This window comes from Lithobates pipiens, unplaced genomic scaffold, assembly GCF_037356315.1.
Source record: "Lithobates pipiens isolate NorthernLeopardFrog02 unplaced genomic scaffold, aLitPip1_a1.2 Scaffold_19, whole genome shotgun sequence".
Lineage (NCBI taxonomy): Eukaryota > Metazoa > Chordata > Amphibia > Anura > Ranidae > Lithobates > Lithobates pipiens.
In genome coordinates, this window is record NW_027507764.1 from 359,990,401 (window position 1) to 360,008,464 (window position 18,064).

Sequence of the window (18,064 nt, forward strand, 5' to 3'; positions counted from 1 at the left end):
TCCCAATCTGCCCATACCTCTGCACACTCAGAAAAATGATGCACATGCACAGGTCTAATGAGCTCTTGCCTGCAATTTCTATATATAACAATGGAGCAAACAACACAATAATGCATGACAAATTTAAGCACTTGTGCTAGTTCTATGTAGAAATAAGTCATTTAAAATAACCATGAAAAGAGTGCAGCTTTAAAAAATGCAAAGTAAGTTTCAGCATAATTATCTTAAAATTTTTGAAGACCGTTTTATAAAAGCATGTGATGTCCAGTACTTACCTGGCCTGTGTATGTATCACGAAAGGTGTTTCATTAACCAGACAAATAAAGAAATGTGTGCAAGAATGATATTTGTGTTTTTATTTTGGTGGAGACAAATGGCAAGACACAAGGTTGCAATTGGCACTGTTATTTTATTAGTACGAGTATACTGAAACAATAAACTTGTACTGGTATACAGACAAATTCTTTAAAACAATTTTGTTCAAATTTTGAATCAAACATTGTTTTATTATAATGAAATAATTTCTACCTAGAAAACCTGCAAGCACCATCAAAGAAAGGGACCATAAAATTCAATAAACAGACTTGAGTGTATCCTACAAATAGACACACCACGATTAGAAAATAGAATATGAATTTTCTTCCATTTTTTTTTTAATATTTGTTTTTATAAAAGCTAGTGCAAGTACAATATTTTACACTGGAATTACAGAGAGTATGCACGCATATGGAAAAAAAAAAAATTCTGTCACAATAAAAAGTTCTGAACTATGTCTGTATGCACTGAAACATTTTCCTCTGCTCAATAAGGTGCTAAACATTATTTCCTCCATCTTCCCACTTGGTTTTGGCTGGATCAGCCCAGTTGCATCCCATCACAAAGCTGCAAATGACTTTTCATTTGGCATATCACAGAAGTGTGCATTACCGCAAACATGAGAACACATCATTAGTTCCCACAGGCAACTGGGAAATCAGAATTGTATTTTTTTTAAATAACACTATAAGGTTTGGGCAAGTTTCTATTACTTAACGTCTGTAAAAAAAAAACAAGGAGACGTTCACATATAAATGTAATACAAAGTCATTTCTAATGCAGAATATTTAAGTAACGTGGGGACATTGATTTGATTTATTATATGAAAGTTTATTTTGAAAATATTAATGTAAGGGAAAATGTGTGGTTTGGCGATAACCAGGTCCAGATTTGTGGGCAGCTGATATAGGACTGGGGATAGGTCAGCAGTACTACCCATGCCAAAGCACAGAAAGGGTTGCTTAAGCATGTAACTAACATGTAGTAGTACCGGCCAGTAGTGGCAAACCATGTAGGCTGTATGGTTGGTGGTGGCCTAACACTAACACTGGATACTCTTTTCAGTGATTGCTATTACAGCAAAGGCTGCATGAGGACACCTGTACTTGTCTTCTCTGGGTAGTTAAAGGAGAAAACACTCTAATGATTTCTCATCATGATAAATACCTATATCAAATTGTCAGGATAGTATATGGTACTAAACTTAGAGCCTAGGGGGATAGGATACAAAATGTAGGTGGGGTATAACAACCAATCCAATGACAAAGGTAATTTGCTACCTACACTGGAAAATAGCATTGGAAATATAATTATCTGCCATGAGCAAAAACTTCAAGTTTGTTTGATTTATTCTTTCTGCTAATGTTTATATGAATATGTCTTAGTGCATTTTTTTCTTTTTCTGAGAGTAGTGCTCAAATCCCAAAAATATGGCAAAAAGTAAATGAAGGACCACAAACTGTAGTGAATTATAAAATACAGTTTATTAAGTGCTTTTAATTACTGATTTCTATAGACATTTTTATGTGTGGGACAGAAGGTAGATGTTGGTGAGTGAGAAGAAACCATGGGGTTGGTCAAGAATAAAAGGTTTTTACATTCTGTCTCCCAAATGGTTCCAGCTTTTTAAGTGATGTCCCATCAAACATAACATGTTTGTTCCAACAAAGCCACTACCTGTTTGGAGGCATGTAGTAACACATACTGTTTTTATTTATTGTTTGTTTAATTGTTATACACTCCATTTTCTCTATGTTTTATGGAAACTCTATAATATAGGCTCACATTTCCTCACCACTAAAATCTACTTAGAGCTGTGCTAAATTATGGAACGTTCTGTTTTCCAATAAATATTCTGCATGTGGTTTATTGTATTATGAAAGAGGTAACAGATCAATGTCTTCCAAGTTGGCAAAACAGTGCCTCAGAATCCTGTTGGACACTGTGGACTAGTTTGCATTCATTGTAAAACACTTCCAAAGTATGACAGAAGCACAAGCAAGAGAAGGGAATTGCAGCTTTGACCAGCCATAATAGAAATGGACAAAGAAATAACATGGGTGAAGTCTCCAATTAAATTAAATGGAAGACTCTAGTCTTTTCACATAATGACAATAAAACAATACAAATAAGAGATTATATCACAATAACTACCTCAGGTGGCTACGTCACAAACAAACATACTTAATTTTAATACCATCACCACTCAAGAAATAACAGATACATGAAATGGTGTTACATTACAAAGTTCTAGTTTCAAATATTTAAACGTAACTATATATTTTTTTCATAGTTACATTGGTGACAAATTCATTTGGATAAGTACCGATGATTCTAGAGCTAGTTTTTTATTTTGCATGCCATTTTTCGGACACTTATGTTAAACCAAAAAGCTATTGTCCTGGAACAGCATAATATATATCTTCTGTAATACATAAGAGAGGATAAAAGAAGTAATGGAGGAGCTCTGTGACCATATATTGTAAAACCAAATTGGCTTTCGTGCAGGTCTTGGAACTCCCAAACAACTTCTGTTAACCTTTACATTTTACATAAGGGAACATGATATTGTATATAATACACAAGTGTACATTTGAAGGAGGGCGAAGATATTTTTGTTTGTAGTAGTTGCTATAAGTAACCAGAAATATTTTACCTCCACTGTCAGCAGTTCCCCCATAAAATTATCTCTGAAAAAGTCACTTTAAATAACTGACATATGTATTATGTCATCACTACCACCCTTTCCTCCAATATAAGCAATTACATCATTGATCAGCATCTACTGAGACATACAGAATATCTGACCTATATTTAGGGCACTTGTGTATTATATTTCAATATACTCATCTGTCTCAGTGTTCAAGCAATAGCTATATATATATTTGAAGTAGCAGAAATGTATTCAAACAAGGCATAAATGGTCAAAAATTTGCCATTTTTGTGTGGGACGCAATGACAATGTGAAACAAAAGACTGTTAACTCCAAAAATGAAAAGGATCATCTGAATGGAGAAAAAACCCTGAAAGTGCTGGGCATGGGCAGTCATGTTTATCAAAATGATAAATGTATAGTGCAACTAACAAACGTATAGTAGATTAGAACTGTGTGCAAATTACCCGCTTTTTCCTTTTCATAGAAACCCAAATATATCCGTTTAACCTGATTGTACGTTTTTACTATGAGGACAGATATCACGTAGACATAGTAGAATATTAAAGCATATGTAAAAATTCAGATGTATGAAAATAAACTGGAATAGTTTAGATCGTCTGCTGCTTGCCTCTAGCAGTTCCAGGTTCATAAAGAGAATGACGGGGCTAATATCTACAAACTGAATGATGGGAGGCATCCAACAGCTTGTAATCAGGCGATAGCATTAACTTTTTCGCCACTGGGAACATACCCTTTGACTGGTCGCTGTGGGTAACACCTCCACTTTTCCCTCAACCCCAAAAAGGCCTAACACATATTTATGCCAGCAGGGCAAACATCAGACATAAAAACCTAACACCGCTGCTCATAGTTTATGACTTTAAAGTTAGCGATAACATAAAAGCTGAACCTTTTCATTTGTTGGGTTTACAGCCCATCAACAATCTATTGGAATATTATTACAACATATCACTTTATAATGAACCCACAGTCATTACTCTGAAAACAGACACACTAAGTGAAGTGAAACTGTGTTGACTTCAAATCTACAATCATGTGCAAAGGAATTAAAAAAACATTGAAACTTCACCAGACCACAATTTTGGTGTGTGAAGCAAACACAAGTTTAATTCACTTCACTTTAGTAAATTACCCCCATAGACTGAACCTTTTTATTCCATGGCCCCCTCCCACTGCCAACTCTTTCTTCAATTCAATTGTCACAATAGATCTATCCTACATATATACTTCAATAATTAAAATTAAGTATACTTGCCCTCTACCAGCCACTAATAAAGTAGAAATTGTCTCTGGCTGATGCCGTATACACCTGATCATCTAAACTTGATATACACCTGATCATCTAAACTTGACAGATTTCTATTTACAATAAGAAAAAATAGCAATGTTTTTACTTTTCTACTTTTTTTTGTATACAAACGTGAATATTTGTGTGTGCACGCACATATATAAACACATGTGTGTTTACACACAGACGGACACACACAAGCACACCCTCACACGCATACAAGCACATATATATATTTATTTACTTTACAAAGTATGAAACCCACCATTGTTTCAACAGAACCTATGTCTTTTCAAACACTGAATAACTCATTCCAACATTCATTTTGTTTGTGCAATTTCTTTTAAGCTTGTCATGTACTCCTAAATGTGAGTGCTTCAGAAAAAAAAAAAAAAAAAATAAGCTTCTCAGATTAGGTATACATTAAAAAAAATATATTCCCACAACATACAGTATAGTGCTACGAGAAAAGGTTCTATCAGTAAGGTAACACATCTGAAGCGAGGTCATCAGCGTAAAAATTAAAAAGAAAACAAAAGTTTACTCCGGAGTCGAACTATACAAACGGTTTGTTTTTTTTTCTATCTTTTGGTTTAATGCAGTGTCAGGTAAATCACCCGACAATGTAGCTATTTTGTGCTCTCTGCTATTGTCAGATTATCTACTGATTAAAAAAAAATAAAAGGCCAAATATCAGTGAAACTAAGCAAACACTCAGATATTTCCCCAGCAACTTTTTTTTTTATACCACAGATAAAATTTTCTAAGTGGACAAAAATGGAGTGTCAGAAATTTTGGCTATAATATTAAAAAAGTGCATTGTTCATCCTGACAGTTCGAGAAATCCAACTTCTCCTTAAAGGTATGAAATGTATTGCTTTTACAATAATCTGTTCAAATATGTGTATATGGTAAATGTTGATGCAATCTGCAGTTGATCTAAGTACTGAATTTTATGTACCATGGTGATATGGTAGTTCCAATTCAAAAGAAAGAAAAACAAACCTTAAAGTGTACAACAGCAGTGCTCCGGAGTAGTGAAAGTGCTGCTTCTGGTCACATCAGTGTACCAAACATACACCAGCCCCATCCCTGAGTAAGAGGTGTGAAAGTTTTTTTTTTTCTAAAAGGTATTTGATAGCAAACAGTAATGATGTCACTACATTTGAAGTGGTGACATTACAGACGGACATGATAAAATTAAAAGTCTCCAGGTTGGTATAGATAAACGCAATTACTAAAGGATGTTAAGAGATTATATACACAACTGGACAAGTATTTCATAATGAATTTAAAAGACATAAGGCAAAAAACATTTTCAAATAAAAGTCCCTACCCTAATGTAACCCACACATAAGGGTAAATTTACCCTATGAAAATCTATAAGCAACAGTCATAGTATGTATTGAAATCCCTAGTAAGCAAAAAGGGTTCTTAGTTGCCTCCCTGACTAATTTATTAATGATTGTTTTCCATTGTAAACTCAATGTCTGGCACTAAAACGATAACAAACTAAAATAAAAAATGACTGTTGTCAGAGACTATTGTTTGGAGGAAAATGGGGAACAGCAAAAGCCTGGCTAATTTTCATTTGTACAGATCCACACCTACAATCGTTACACCTCTTAATCCACCCAGCTCAAGAAACAAAGACAAGAATATGAGTACCATGAAGTTCTATGCAAGAATCCAGACTATGCCAGAACAAAATAAGGACAAACAGAAAAGCAGCGCCTATTGGTTCACAATCACAAGTTGCGTCAGACTTATCAAGCAAGTGCGCCAGTTATGAATATAATAGATTACGATTTAGGGAGCTATATATTGAAAGGATTGCTCATCCCACAGTTTTGTTAAACTCCACAACTGAACATTAACAGAAAAACACCTTAACAACCAATACAGTCAAAAGTTGTAAAAGCAGCAGTCCATTTGCTCCCTTCCTAATCAGTCTTCCCCCTAGTTAGTGGCCAGCACATAATATATTTGGTTGATTTTTTTCTTTTAAAAAACACTACTCAGCAGTGAAACCCCATAAACACACAGTAGGCGAAAGGTCAAGATTAATTTTAAAGTCCTAGTGAACAGAAAGCGAGTTCAACCCCCATTTTGATTTTCTTAAAAGACCCTTCAAATCTCCCAAGCATGCAATAAAATATTCATTTCTTTCTCTGTAACAAACAAGTCAATGGACTGCTTCTTTTTACGTTGCTTCTATCGTTTATAGCATCTTAAAAAAATATCTATTACTAATCCGTGTTGCACCATATTGATGGATGCCAATATTTCTTTTGTGTTTTACTGAGAGTGAGGGGTAGAAAAATAACACTTCACCTGTATGTATACTTTGAAATGTAAAAAATATATATGATGTCTATATACACATAGATCTCTAGGTTTTTTTTTTTTTCTCTATTTTGTCTCACTATACATACAACTATGCATACCTGACCCTGGAATTACATTTAGTAACGAATGGCAGAGCCATGAGTTAGCGATATTAAAATTCTGTAACAAGTATAATAAATTGCTCATATTACATTCATTTTTATTTTCACGTGGCCATGTAAGTGAATGATCGCTCTCTGATGAGAATGACGATGACATGAAGCTTCTTGGACATTCCACAGACGCAACTGGTTCCCTTGAAAACATGGGGGACTCTCAACAAGCGTTCCTATGTCACAAACATGGAACCTAAAACTAGGATATTTCTAAACCTGATCATATAAATTCCTAAACCAGGATACAAAGTTCTCATTCATAATAGAAATGTGATGCCATTATGTATGGAAAGTATATTGCATCTGAGGATGAGATAATAGAGATGTTGCATAGCAACCAAGTTATTTTTGCCTTGTCTCCATGCAGCTGCTATATTTTTTTCTCTTTACTGCTGCTGTCAACTATGCACACAGAGGTGAGATACTCTAATGTGTGTGCGTGTGCATACTGTATACAGATATTTATGCATGTACATAGATACATGTACATGAAACAGCTGAGTGCCACAATGGGACATGGACAATGAGATACCTGTTTTATAGGGTGCATCTGGTATGGCCCTAAACAACTCACTCAACATTAATTGATTTATCTACTATTATTTACAAAAATAGGTCATCCCTCTCTTTCTACTCCCCTGTATTTTAGTGTAAATTAAATAACAGTCACAGGTATAAGACGAAACAACGAGATTCTGTCAGATCTCATTAAACTGCATCGGCTTTTCTTAAAAAAAATTTACATGATGATGTACTCATTTGTTCTCTTCATTTTTTTTTCTCTCTGGTTTTGTGAAATATGGCCTTTCTAATTATGGGAGATAATATAGGACATGTATGAGTAACTAAATCCTTCACAGCCAAAGTGAACTGATGCTTTCTACAATCATTTCAAGGCCCAGTCTATCCAGTTACCATCATAAATATCTTAAGGCCTCCATCAGCAAGATTTCTATGCCGTAGTGCTGAACTATGAGTTTTACTGCTTTTTCTGCCATAGGTTTATTCCCTCTTGCTGCAGGCTTCAAAATAAAAAATAAATGATCAATCCAAAATTTGGACCCCCTGCAATTACTGCTGAATGGTTACATGACTTCTTAATAACAAAAATGTCTCTTGAAGGGGATTCCGTGTTCACTTAAGAACTGGAAAGCTCATTTTGTCTTTTGCTCCATGCACACTGGGCTTAAAAAAAAAACACAGTTCGCTTAGCATAAAAAAAACGCTCATATAGAGCATTTTTGTACACAGTTTAGGAGAGTATAGCATTTTTTTCTGCCAGAAAGCTCCAGAAATGCAAACTAGAAGGGTTTTTTCCTGCCTCTAAAGACTAAGCTCAAAATATGCCTGTAATCATCCTAATGTGCATGAACACACTGAGCTGCTTCTATTGGCAAAATGCAAAACTCCTGTAGAAGCACATATTTAAAGTGGAACTTTAGTCAGAAAATTAAGTCCTGCTAGATCATTTCAGGTTGGCCCCTTTTGCATGTATAGCTATGTAAAACCTTAAAAATAAGTCCCTATACTGTTTAAAATCCAGTAATACATGGTCCCACCCTGTTCTGCACATGCTCAGTTGCTCTCCATTTTTAGGCATTTTTAGGCACTGCTGAGTTTGTAGAGGCTGATCTGCTGAAAATGGAATAAAACCCTCCTATCCTTTACAATACAGCCAAGGAAGCTGCATCTGTTTGAACTGCAACTGCCATGGTGCTGTACATGTGATCAGTTATAACACCAGACATTTGATGGTTTGAGAATTTGGTTGAGGATACAATCATATCCTCAAACCCATACCATGGGTTTAGTCTCGCTTTATGATTTACTGCTGGGGCTTTGGGCTTCAGCAAAATGCCAGCCTCCAGCAAGAAGAAACAGGAGCAATGCTGGAAGCAATTTACAGCACACGCTATTTTGGCTGCATAATTATTATTGTAGGTTCCTTACTAAAGAACATTATTTTTTACCAAGTTGTTATGGGTTGTTATGGGTAAAGTTCCGCTTTATGCCAGTGTGCATGGAGCCTAAGAGTCATGTTTAGTGGCAGACCTTCTTCCACTTCTCAAAACATGAAATTCTTGTAAACTTGTTATTGTATGAACAGCCTTTTATAGCAGTGCTCTCATTCACGGCCTTACCTGATTTTTACATTGTTTAGGAATATTTCTGTTTCCTCTCTATGCATAATAGTGGTATGTGCATGCGCTAGTTCCTTGCACACTCCGATCTCTCTTTCTATACCAAAATAAACAGAAAAAGTGCCCTGAGGAGAACAAGTACAATAAAAATCCTTCCACAACCAGAGAGGTCAGTAATTGGCTGCAATACTTGCCTGACCCGATGTGGTGGCCAGGTGATACGGAGTTTAGAAGAGTGCAGCACTGCTTACATGTCTAAAATATGTTTCTTCTGAATAAACATGGGAATTGAATCTGCATGCTCACTAGAGTTGTCTGTGGATTCCCCCAAAAAAAAGATACTGATTGAGAAGGTTATACTATGTTACTGGTTAAGTGCTACAGGATGTGCTTGCCTTCCTTTTCAATGATTATGATTTGTTATTGCTTCCTGGGTAGACTGAGTAATTTCAGTTATGATTGTTAATGTTATTTTGAAAATTATTGCACAAAATATTCATCTTTTTCTAATTTAATTAATCTAAAATGCCTAAGATCTGGAGTTTTTCAGATAAGGGGTAATAGTGAGCGCAATGACTAAAATATATAGAATTGTATTTCATTTGAATTCCTTATGTTGCTACATACATTCCTAACATCATTACAGTGTTGTCATTCACCACAGAAGGATGTTAGTAAAAGTGGTAGTACTGCTGTGAGGCTATATCGGGTCCAAATGACTCCTCCATACACCCATATTAGGGAACCAGAGGCCTCCTCTTTAATCCCTGTGCTAATGGAGGCAGTGAGTGGGGGGGGGGGGGGGTCATGTGAAGCCTCCCTCTCATGTACTATTGTATAACACCTGGGCAGATTTAGGGATACTGGAGCAAGCATGGAGTTAACACAACTAGTACTTCACAGCATTATTGGAAATTAAATGAAAGCAGTTCTTCTTTTCATTTTTCTTTTACTATGGGGAACTGCTCCACTTTTGCACTCAATTCTTTTTTGCTCCAGCTTTGGCACATGACATCATGAATCTAAACACATGATGACATTAACCCCCCCCCCCCACACACACACTTACTTTTCCAGGCCAAAACCAATATATGTTCTTGCGGAGGAGAAAATAAAAAGCCATCATATGTTTGGGTATTTACAGGAAATAAATACTACTGCGATGATATATATTTTTTTTCATATAGTTTGAAACTTTTTGGATATAGGATTTACAAAAAATCCTACATAAATATATACATTTATTAATATTTAATGTATACATATGTGTATATTTTCAATACATTGAAACTTTTTGGATATAGGATTTATAAAAAATCCTACATATATATACACATTTATTAATATTTATTGTATACATATGTGTATATTTTCAATATACTTTAACAAATGTTTACAGAAATGTGTGGACGCTCACATATATTTCACCTAAAAGAATTTCACCTCTTTTCTCTATTGCCTATCCATGTCACACCAGTAAACATTAAGAGATCTGTACCTGAGAATTTGCCAATTACGAAATTTGGTGCTATGACATTAGGGTCAAGCAGAGCATCGCAGATCGTTAAAAACAGAGGTCCGAAAGACAGTTTGTTATTTGATGACACTAAATAAACTAATTGGAAGTAAACACATTTCTTTCAAAAACCACTGGTAAATTATAAATGGACTAAAATGCTACAGAATTTAAAAATCCCTAAATAACTGTGAATATTTTCTTTCACTAGAAGAATCCATATAAATTGTCTCAAAGCTACATACAAATTAGAAGATGGATATTGGAGTTGTGTTAAAAAGAAAACAATAAAGTGAGTTATGTGGTACTAGCTTTGGAATTTGGGGCCATTAAGCCAGTATGTGCAATGCTCAAGTAACAAATTTCACAAAAATACACAATTTCTAGTCTCAAAGGATAAATATGTTACTAGAAAAACAACAGTGATGACATGATCAGGAAATATGTCAAAATTCTCAACCAAAGCAAGGACAAAAAGAAATAGACAAGACCAATATTCCTCAACTAGATCAAGCTACCATACCATTAAGTAGACTGAATGGACGAGATAAAATAAAAGGCAATACGTTTTTTTAAGTTATGCAGTACATGTTTTACGCAATACTTTTTGTACTAGCCAAAGTGTGACAGCACATTAATTTTACACTTTCAAGCTTGCAGTATTCCTGTTCTGCCTATTCTTTGTTTATGAATTCCATTTTTAAAATTTATATTAACATAAAAATGGAAAATATGCAAATCTACATAACATTTCTTGTACTCATGACTATAGGTGCTTGTTTTTTTATAAAGGTTAATAAAAACAAAAAAAAAATAATAATAATAAAAACACATACGTGCAGACACAATGCTCTACTACACTCTGATCTCTCAAAGTTTTACTTCTCAGACTTGGTTCAGTGTGACAGAAAGTTTGAAACTGTGAAAGAAACACTACCCTAAACAGATTAGGCAAGTTAATAGTAAGTAATTGCTACATGTATCCATGTTCTTTCAGCTGTTCATTCCTCTCTCTACAACATTATTACATTACAATTGCAGAAATATCATTCAGATGCAAAACTCAGTATGTGCAAACTGCAAGAATTTTTTTTGTGGTTTTCTGTTTTTTTTTTTTTGTTTGAAGTCCATCTTCAACAAACACTGGACAAAAAAAAGTAATTTTTTTTGTATAATTTTTCTTTTTAGCTTAATATTTCCCTATTGATTCTCTGTAATCATGTCAGCTCACATATGACTTCAAAGTTTTCTTTTCTGAAAGTGCCTTCTGTAAAGTAGTCCTTTGGGACAATAATCGGTCACATCCTAGGTCAAGTTTTACATTCATCCCTTTGAAACCACATTAAAACTTTCAACATCTTGCTCTAAGAAGCTCTACATGGTTTCAGTGTTGAAAAAAAAAATTAAGAAAAATATTTTTTGAAATACACAGATTAAAAATGAAATACAGTACTTAGCAAACATTAGACCAAGATGCTTGTCAATAAAGTGTGAACAGCATTTTAAGTGCTAAAAGAAAAAAATCTTATTACTCCTCCAGTTCTTGATCCTTAACATGTCACACTAAACTTTGAAAATAAAAAAAAAGTGGCACCAACTGACACCAAAGAACAGAATTAAACATAAAATGGTTGTGCCCAGGATGTCAGCAAATGATGTTAGTGCTTGTAATTGGCAGTGTGCTTTGACCCTGGGAAGCACATGCCATCTTTCCAAAACATTTGCAAGTTTTACTATTATGAATATATGTCCAAACAGGAATCCGCTAGAGAGTTTTCTATTAGTATTTGCCTCTGGGTCCTGTCAAACTGTGCTTGTTTGACAGCCAGACTAGAGATGTCATTCCAGCAGTTACACAATTGGAAGTTAAAAAATATTAATGACACAAATAATTAAAAGGACATACAGAAATATTTTTTCTTCACAGCACATAAAAGACTTTTTAGAGCATGGAGGGATGTCTGTCCCTCTAAAGTTGACTTGTACAGCTAGGCTTTTATAGGATGAATTTAAGGTACTTATAGAACTAGTGCCATTGGCCACGGTGGTGTGGAGTCATATGTCTACTTTAAAAGGATACGTTGCCATCAAAATCTTACAGCTAACCACACCAGTATGACACACAGCACAAGTCAATACCCTATGATGAGACCAGTTGAAGAAAACGTGAACACTGGACAATTACACCAAAATATGTAAATTGGTATTTTAGCATTGTCACCATGACAATGACCCTTCACTCTCCTTATCTCTTTATGCCAGTGACCCACAACATAAACACAGTCATAAAGCTATACCCTCCATGGGAAAGCTCAATTATCAGCATGCATGCAAGCACAGACTCCACATGTGCACTTATTTCTTTCTTCATTTCCCTTGTAATCCTCTCTAAAAGATTTCAAAATAGAATGTGGTTGAAATTTGAAATTGGCACCCTGAAACTAAATCACAGAAGCCACACTTATACAACCCTCTCTATCAAGATTGCGGAAAGATTTGACTGCCTCATGAGTAGCTCCCCCACATCCTAGCTAGCATACTAGTGAACACTTGTGAAAAGAACATATGCACCAACAGCCTTCTGAAGGATACCAGCCACAACTATAACAATGTTATAAACCTAAAATAAGATGATAACATGTAAATACTGGGTTATTTATTCTACAGTACAGTAATCTGAATAAAATGACAAGGGTAAGCCTAATTTCTCCTTTCTGAACAGGTTTCACTTCCCTACATTAGATCGACCCTCAATGGAAATCTTAACCTCCTGAGGAATAAAAGAGGGCTTGGGAAGAGTCAATGGTGGTTCATCTTCAGATTTCTCTAATTTTCGTGATTCTGGGGCAGACCACCTCCTCTTCCTTGTTGTCGTGGGCTTACCAGGTTCTGTTTTGGCTTCAAAGGACACGGCATTCAATCCAGCAGGACACCTTAGTTCTCCATTCTCAGATGAAACCTGTACACTTCCCTGATTAATCCCATTCTCTTGTTCTGCATACCTGTGTCTATTTCCAGACAGACTGTCATTCTTTGGGTGCTTCAGCAAGATGCTAGCTGGATCCATGGGCTGCCCCTTCTTTATAGAGCCATTTTTTAAATTCTTGAGTGTAAGCGATATGCAGACATCTCCTACCGACAACTTGGAACATGGCAAATCAAAGAGCTGGCTTGTTCTCTCAGGACTGCATGATGACCAGCCTTGACCAAACACAAAAAATGGATATTCTATCAAGACTTCCACACTGACCTAAAGAAACACAAAAAAAAGATATTGAGTTTAAAAAGTATGATCCCAAATACCATCTTTTCCTGGTTTTAAGGAATGATTCAAAATACATATAAGAACAGATAACTATCAATGCTAATTTTGATTCTTAGAAAGAAGAATTAGATGAGGTACTTTCATTTATTTAAATTTTTTAAGTATCGAGCCCTCTCTCCTCTCCCATCTGTGTGTGTTTGGAGGGGGATTGTTAGTTCTGGCTTTGGGCAGTGTGAAAGAGAGTGTAATGCCGCGTACACACGACCGGACTTTTCGATGGACTAGGTCCGTAGGTCTTCCCGATGGACTTTCGGCGAAGGTCCGACGGACTTTCCGAATGAGCTGACTTGCGTACACACGAACTGACTTTACAACAGACTAGGCCAGATGGACTTCCCGATGGACTTTCAAAATGGACGGACTTGCCCGTCCATTCATTTTATACGTGACTCCAGATATGATAGGACTAGAAAGGGACGTCAATCTCACAGCTTTCATCGGCGAGATTGACACCTTGCGAGCCCTGTCACCTGGTATGGATTTTAAGGGGAACACCCTATGCTGAAAAAACGGCATAGAGTCCCCCCAAATTCCATACCAGACCCTTATCTGAGCACGGAGCCCGGCTGGTCAGGAAAGGGGGTGGGGAAGAGTGAGCGCCCCCCGAACCGTACCAGGCCGCATGCCCTCAACATGGGGAGGTGGGTGCTTTGGGGAAGGGGGGCACCCTGCGACCCTCCACCCCAAAGCACCTTGTCCCCATGTTGATGAGGACAAGGGCCTCTTCCTGACAACCCTGGCCGTTGGTTGTCAGGGTCTGCGGGCAGGAGGCTTATCGGAATCCGGGAGCCCCCTTTAATAAGGGGGCCCCCAGATCCTGGCCCACCACCCTATGTGAATAAGTATGGGGTACATTGTACCCCTTACCCATTCCCCTGGGGGAAGAAGTCAATAAAAAACACACTACACAGGTTTTTAAAGTAGTTTATTAGGCAGCTCCTGGGGTCTTCTTCCGACTTCGGGGGTTCTTCTCCTGGGCTCTTCTTTTGCCACTCTTTTGCTAGCGGTGACCCGGCTTTCTCCTTCGTTGTCACCGTCTTCTTCTTCTTCCTTCTTCTGTTCTTCCGATGTTGACACAATGCTCTCTCCCACTGTAATGCCGTGGACATGGTGGACGTCACAGTCCCCACATGCCCCGGCACTGTGTCATCATAAGGGGCGGGTCACCGGGTGACATCATGCCAGCGGGAGAGAGCGTTGTGTCAACATTGGAGGAAGAAGAGGAAGAAGACGGCGATGACAAAGGAGAAAGCCGGGCCACCGCTAGCAAAAGAGCAGAAAATAGCAGAGGAGAACCGGAAAGCCAGAGAAGTCAGAAGAAGACTCTCCAAATCGGAAGAAGACCCCCGGAGCTGCCTAATAAATAATGATTCGGGAGGTGGCGTTTGCTCGTCCCCACCCCCTTTCCTGACTGGGCTGCGTACTCAGATAAGGGGCTGGTATAGATTTTGGGGGGACTCCACACCGTGTTTTCGGCGTAGTGGGTTCCCCTTAAAATCCATTCCAGACCTAAGGGCCTGGTGTACAGTACCCTGTAGCCGAGAACCAGCAAGATAGGATTGCGCTGGAAACATTCTCGCGGGCAGGTGCTGTAGCTGCCCTTGCGTCGTATTTGGTCCGTCGGACCAGCATACAGACAAACAAGCTTCCCGATAGGAACTTGGTCCGGCGGTCCAAGATTTAAAACATGTTCTATTTCTAGGTCTATCTGACTTTTGGGAAGAAAAATTCGATGGAGCTCACACACGATCGAACTGTCAGATGGATTCTGGTCTGCCGGAAAGTCCGATAGTGTGTACACGGCATAACACTCATGCTCAGCTTAGACAACTGCAGCCAGCAACCCTGCTGGGAAGCCATAGTCCAGTCTGAATCAGGTGTCTTGGTTTCTGGCAGTCAGAAACCCGGATGCATGATTCCAAACCCGAATTGCCTGGGTGAATCCCGGACAGGTGGCAAACCTAGCATGGTCCCCTCCTCCCCCCATTGCTGTTTGACTGTGCTATTTACAAGAAGACAAATTATTAATTAGGTCTGAGTGACAGCACACACAGAGGAGTGGGGTGGCGATATATGGGACACACAGAGGAGAGGGGGTGATGACAAACAGCGCACACAGCGGAGAGGGGGCTAACAACATGTGCAGCTCTGCAATCTTGTAGCCCTTTACATCTCTACCTTGTGCAATCTTGTGCAATCTTCCAGCCCTAAGCATCTCTTCCTTGAGCAATCTTCCAGCACTGTGCATCTCTTCCTTGTGCAATCTTGCATCTTCCAGCTCTTGTATACTAGATAACAGACAACTGAGCCCAGACCCTCCTGCCTCCTATTCTGGGGCGAAAGACTAGAGTACTAGCTGGGAGCTTTTGTTGCTGTGAATGAGGGTAGGCTGAAGACCATGACAATAACACAAACCCACAACAACACTTACCAGCTAGTACCCTGGTCACTTTCCCATGAACAACAAGCAAGCTGGTCTGGGATCAGTTGTCTGGGAGAGACTAGATTACTAGCTGGCGTGTGTTATTGTGAATGGCACTGTTTATCTCCAGCACACCATCATTCACAACACATGCTGCCAGCTTGTATTCAAGCCTCTTTCCCCAGAATAGCAGGCATGCAAGTCTGGACTCAGTTGTCTGTCCAAGGGCTTGAAGATGGTAAAGACATGTTATTAGAAGAGATACTGACAAACAAATGGTCTATATTTATGATACACATACTAGACATGCACACTGAAATATTTTGTTCCGAAAAATTAATTCATTTAGTTACTCCCGAAATTCGTTTTTATTTATTTAATTTAGTTAAAAAATGCATTAGTCCGAAACTCAGAAATAATTAAGGTTGAATCTGTCATTGAAGGCTTATGGTGTCTGTCGAATGTTCTAAGAAGATTTGACGGAGCAGCTAAACTGTATGACGCCACAATCGTACATTTCCGGTCGAATGTTCTGCCTACAAGCTATAGTAGAATTCTAATGTTGTATGACACTAGTAATAATTATATTTATTAATTATTATTACTAGTCAACCAACATTAGAATTCTTCTATAGCATATGGGCAGAGCATTTGACCATAAATGTCCACTCGTGGCGACTGCTTCGTCAAATCTTCATGTCAAACCTTTTCTCTCTATGTCGAATAATCTTGGACTAATAGAGTTAGTTTAGGCACATTCGACCTTTTTTGCTATTGTCTCTATAATGTTGAATCTTTTCTCTCTATGTCGAATCTTTTCTCTCTATGTAGAATAATCTTGGACTAATAGAGCTAAGGTTAGGCACATTCGACCACAGGTTCGATGGACACAGATTGCTATTGTCAGCGTCATGTTGAATCTCCTATCAATATCAAACTTTTATCGCAACAAAAACGAACATAAAGCATTTGTTTATGTCGGATCTTTCGGTTTTCGGATTCTGCACGTTCGTTATCGTTTGTTAAAACGATAAGGAATATACCCGATATTCAGACAAAAACTAAGGCACATATGTAACAAATACTATATAAAAGGATGTACAGGCTGTTGCTGGTGCTGAGTGGGCTCAGGGAGGGGGTCAGCATACAATATACAGGATGTGTGGGCTGCTGCTGGTGCCGTGTGGGCTCAGTAAGGATATGCATACAATATATAGGATCCAGCTCAATACAAAGACTTCAGTCTGGGGTTGAGCTGAGAGTCAATACAAACATAAAAGATGCCCTTTTACTGCACAATATGAACACATAATCCTTCCTACAGAATACAATAATCAGTGTTGTTGGCTATAGCTGGTGGCACAGATCGTTCTGGAAAAAACAGACAGGCTGGTTGTACATAAGTTGATCGACAGATCAACTGTGGATGACCAGCTAGCCCATGCATGGATCAAAATTCTTCGGGTGAATTTCAATCCATGTATGGCCAACTTAATTTGATATGTGACATTATTCATCCAAATCATGAAGGAAAAGTCCACCTATCACATAGTGACGCTGCTTGACAAGAGACACACTAGCTATAAGCAAAATAATAGCACTATTGCAGCATATTTTCAACTTTGAGAAATTGTCATGTATGACTATTTGATTAACCACTCCTCATGACCAGGCCATTTTATTGCGATACGGCACTGCATTACTTTAACTGATAATTGCACAGTCATGTGACGCTGTACCCAAATAAAATGTATGTGCTTTTTTCCCCAAAAATAGAGCTTTCTTTCGGTGGTACTTGATCACCTTTGCGTTTTTTATTTTTTGAGCTATAAAAAAAAAAGATTTGAAAAAACGCATCCAATAAAAACTTAAAAAA

At 37.6% G+C, this 18,064-nt stretch overlaps 1 protein-coding gene across 4 annotated transcripts in view; it reads right to left on the minus strand.

Annotated features, from left to right (window-relative positions):
• Positions 1 to 389: 389 nt before the first annotated feature.
• The window catches only part of ATXN1 (ataxin 1), a 432,593-nt gene continuing 414,918 nt past the window's right edge, over positions 390 to 18,064 (minus strand). For all 4 annotated transcript variants that reach the window (XM_077492233.1, XM_077492231.1, XM_077492234.1 and 1 more), the window contains one exon: positions 390 to 13,691. In XM_077492233.1, the coding sequence (XP_077348359.1) occupies positions 13,167 to 13,691 (525 nt within the window). In that variant the 3' untranslated portion in view covers positions 390 to 13,166. The remainder of the gene's footprint in view (positions 13,692 to 18,064) is intronic.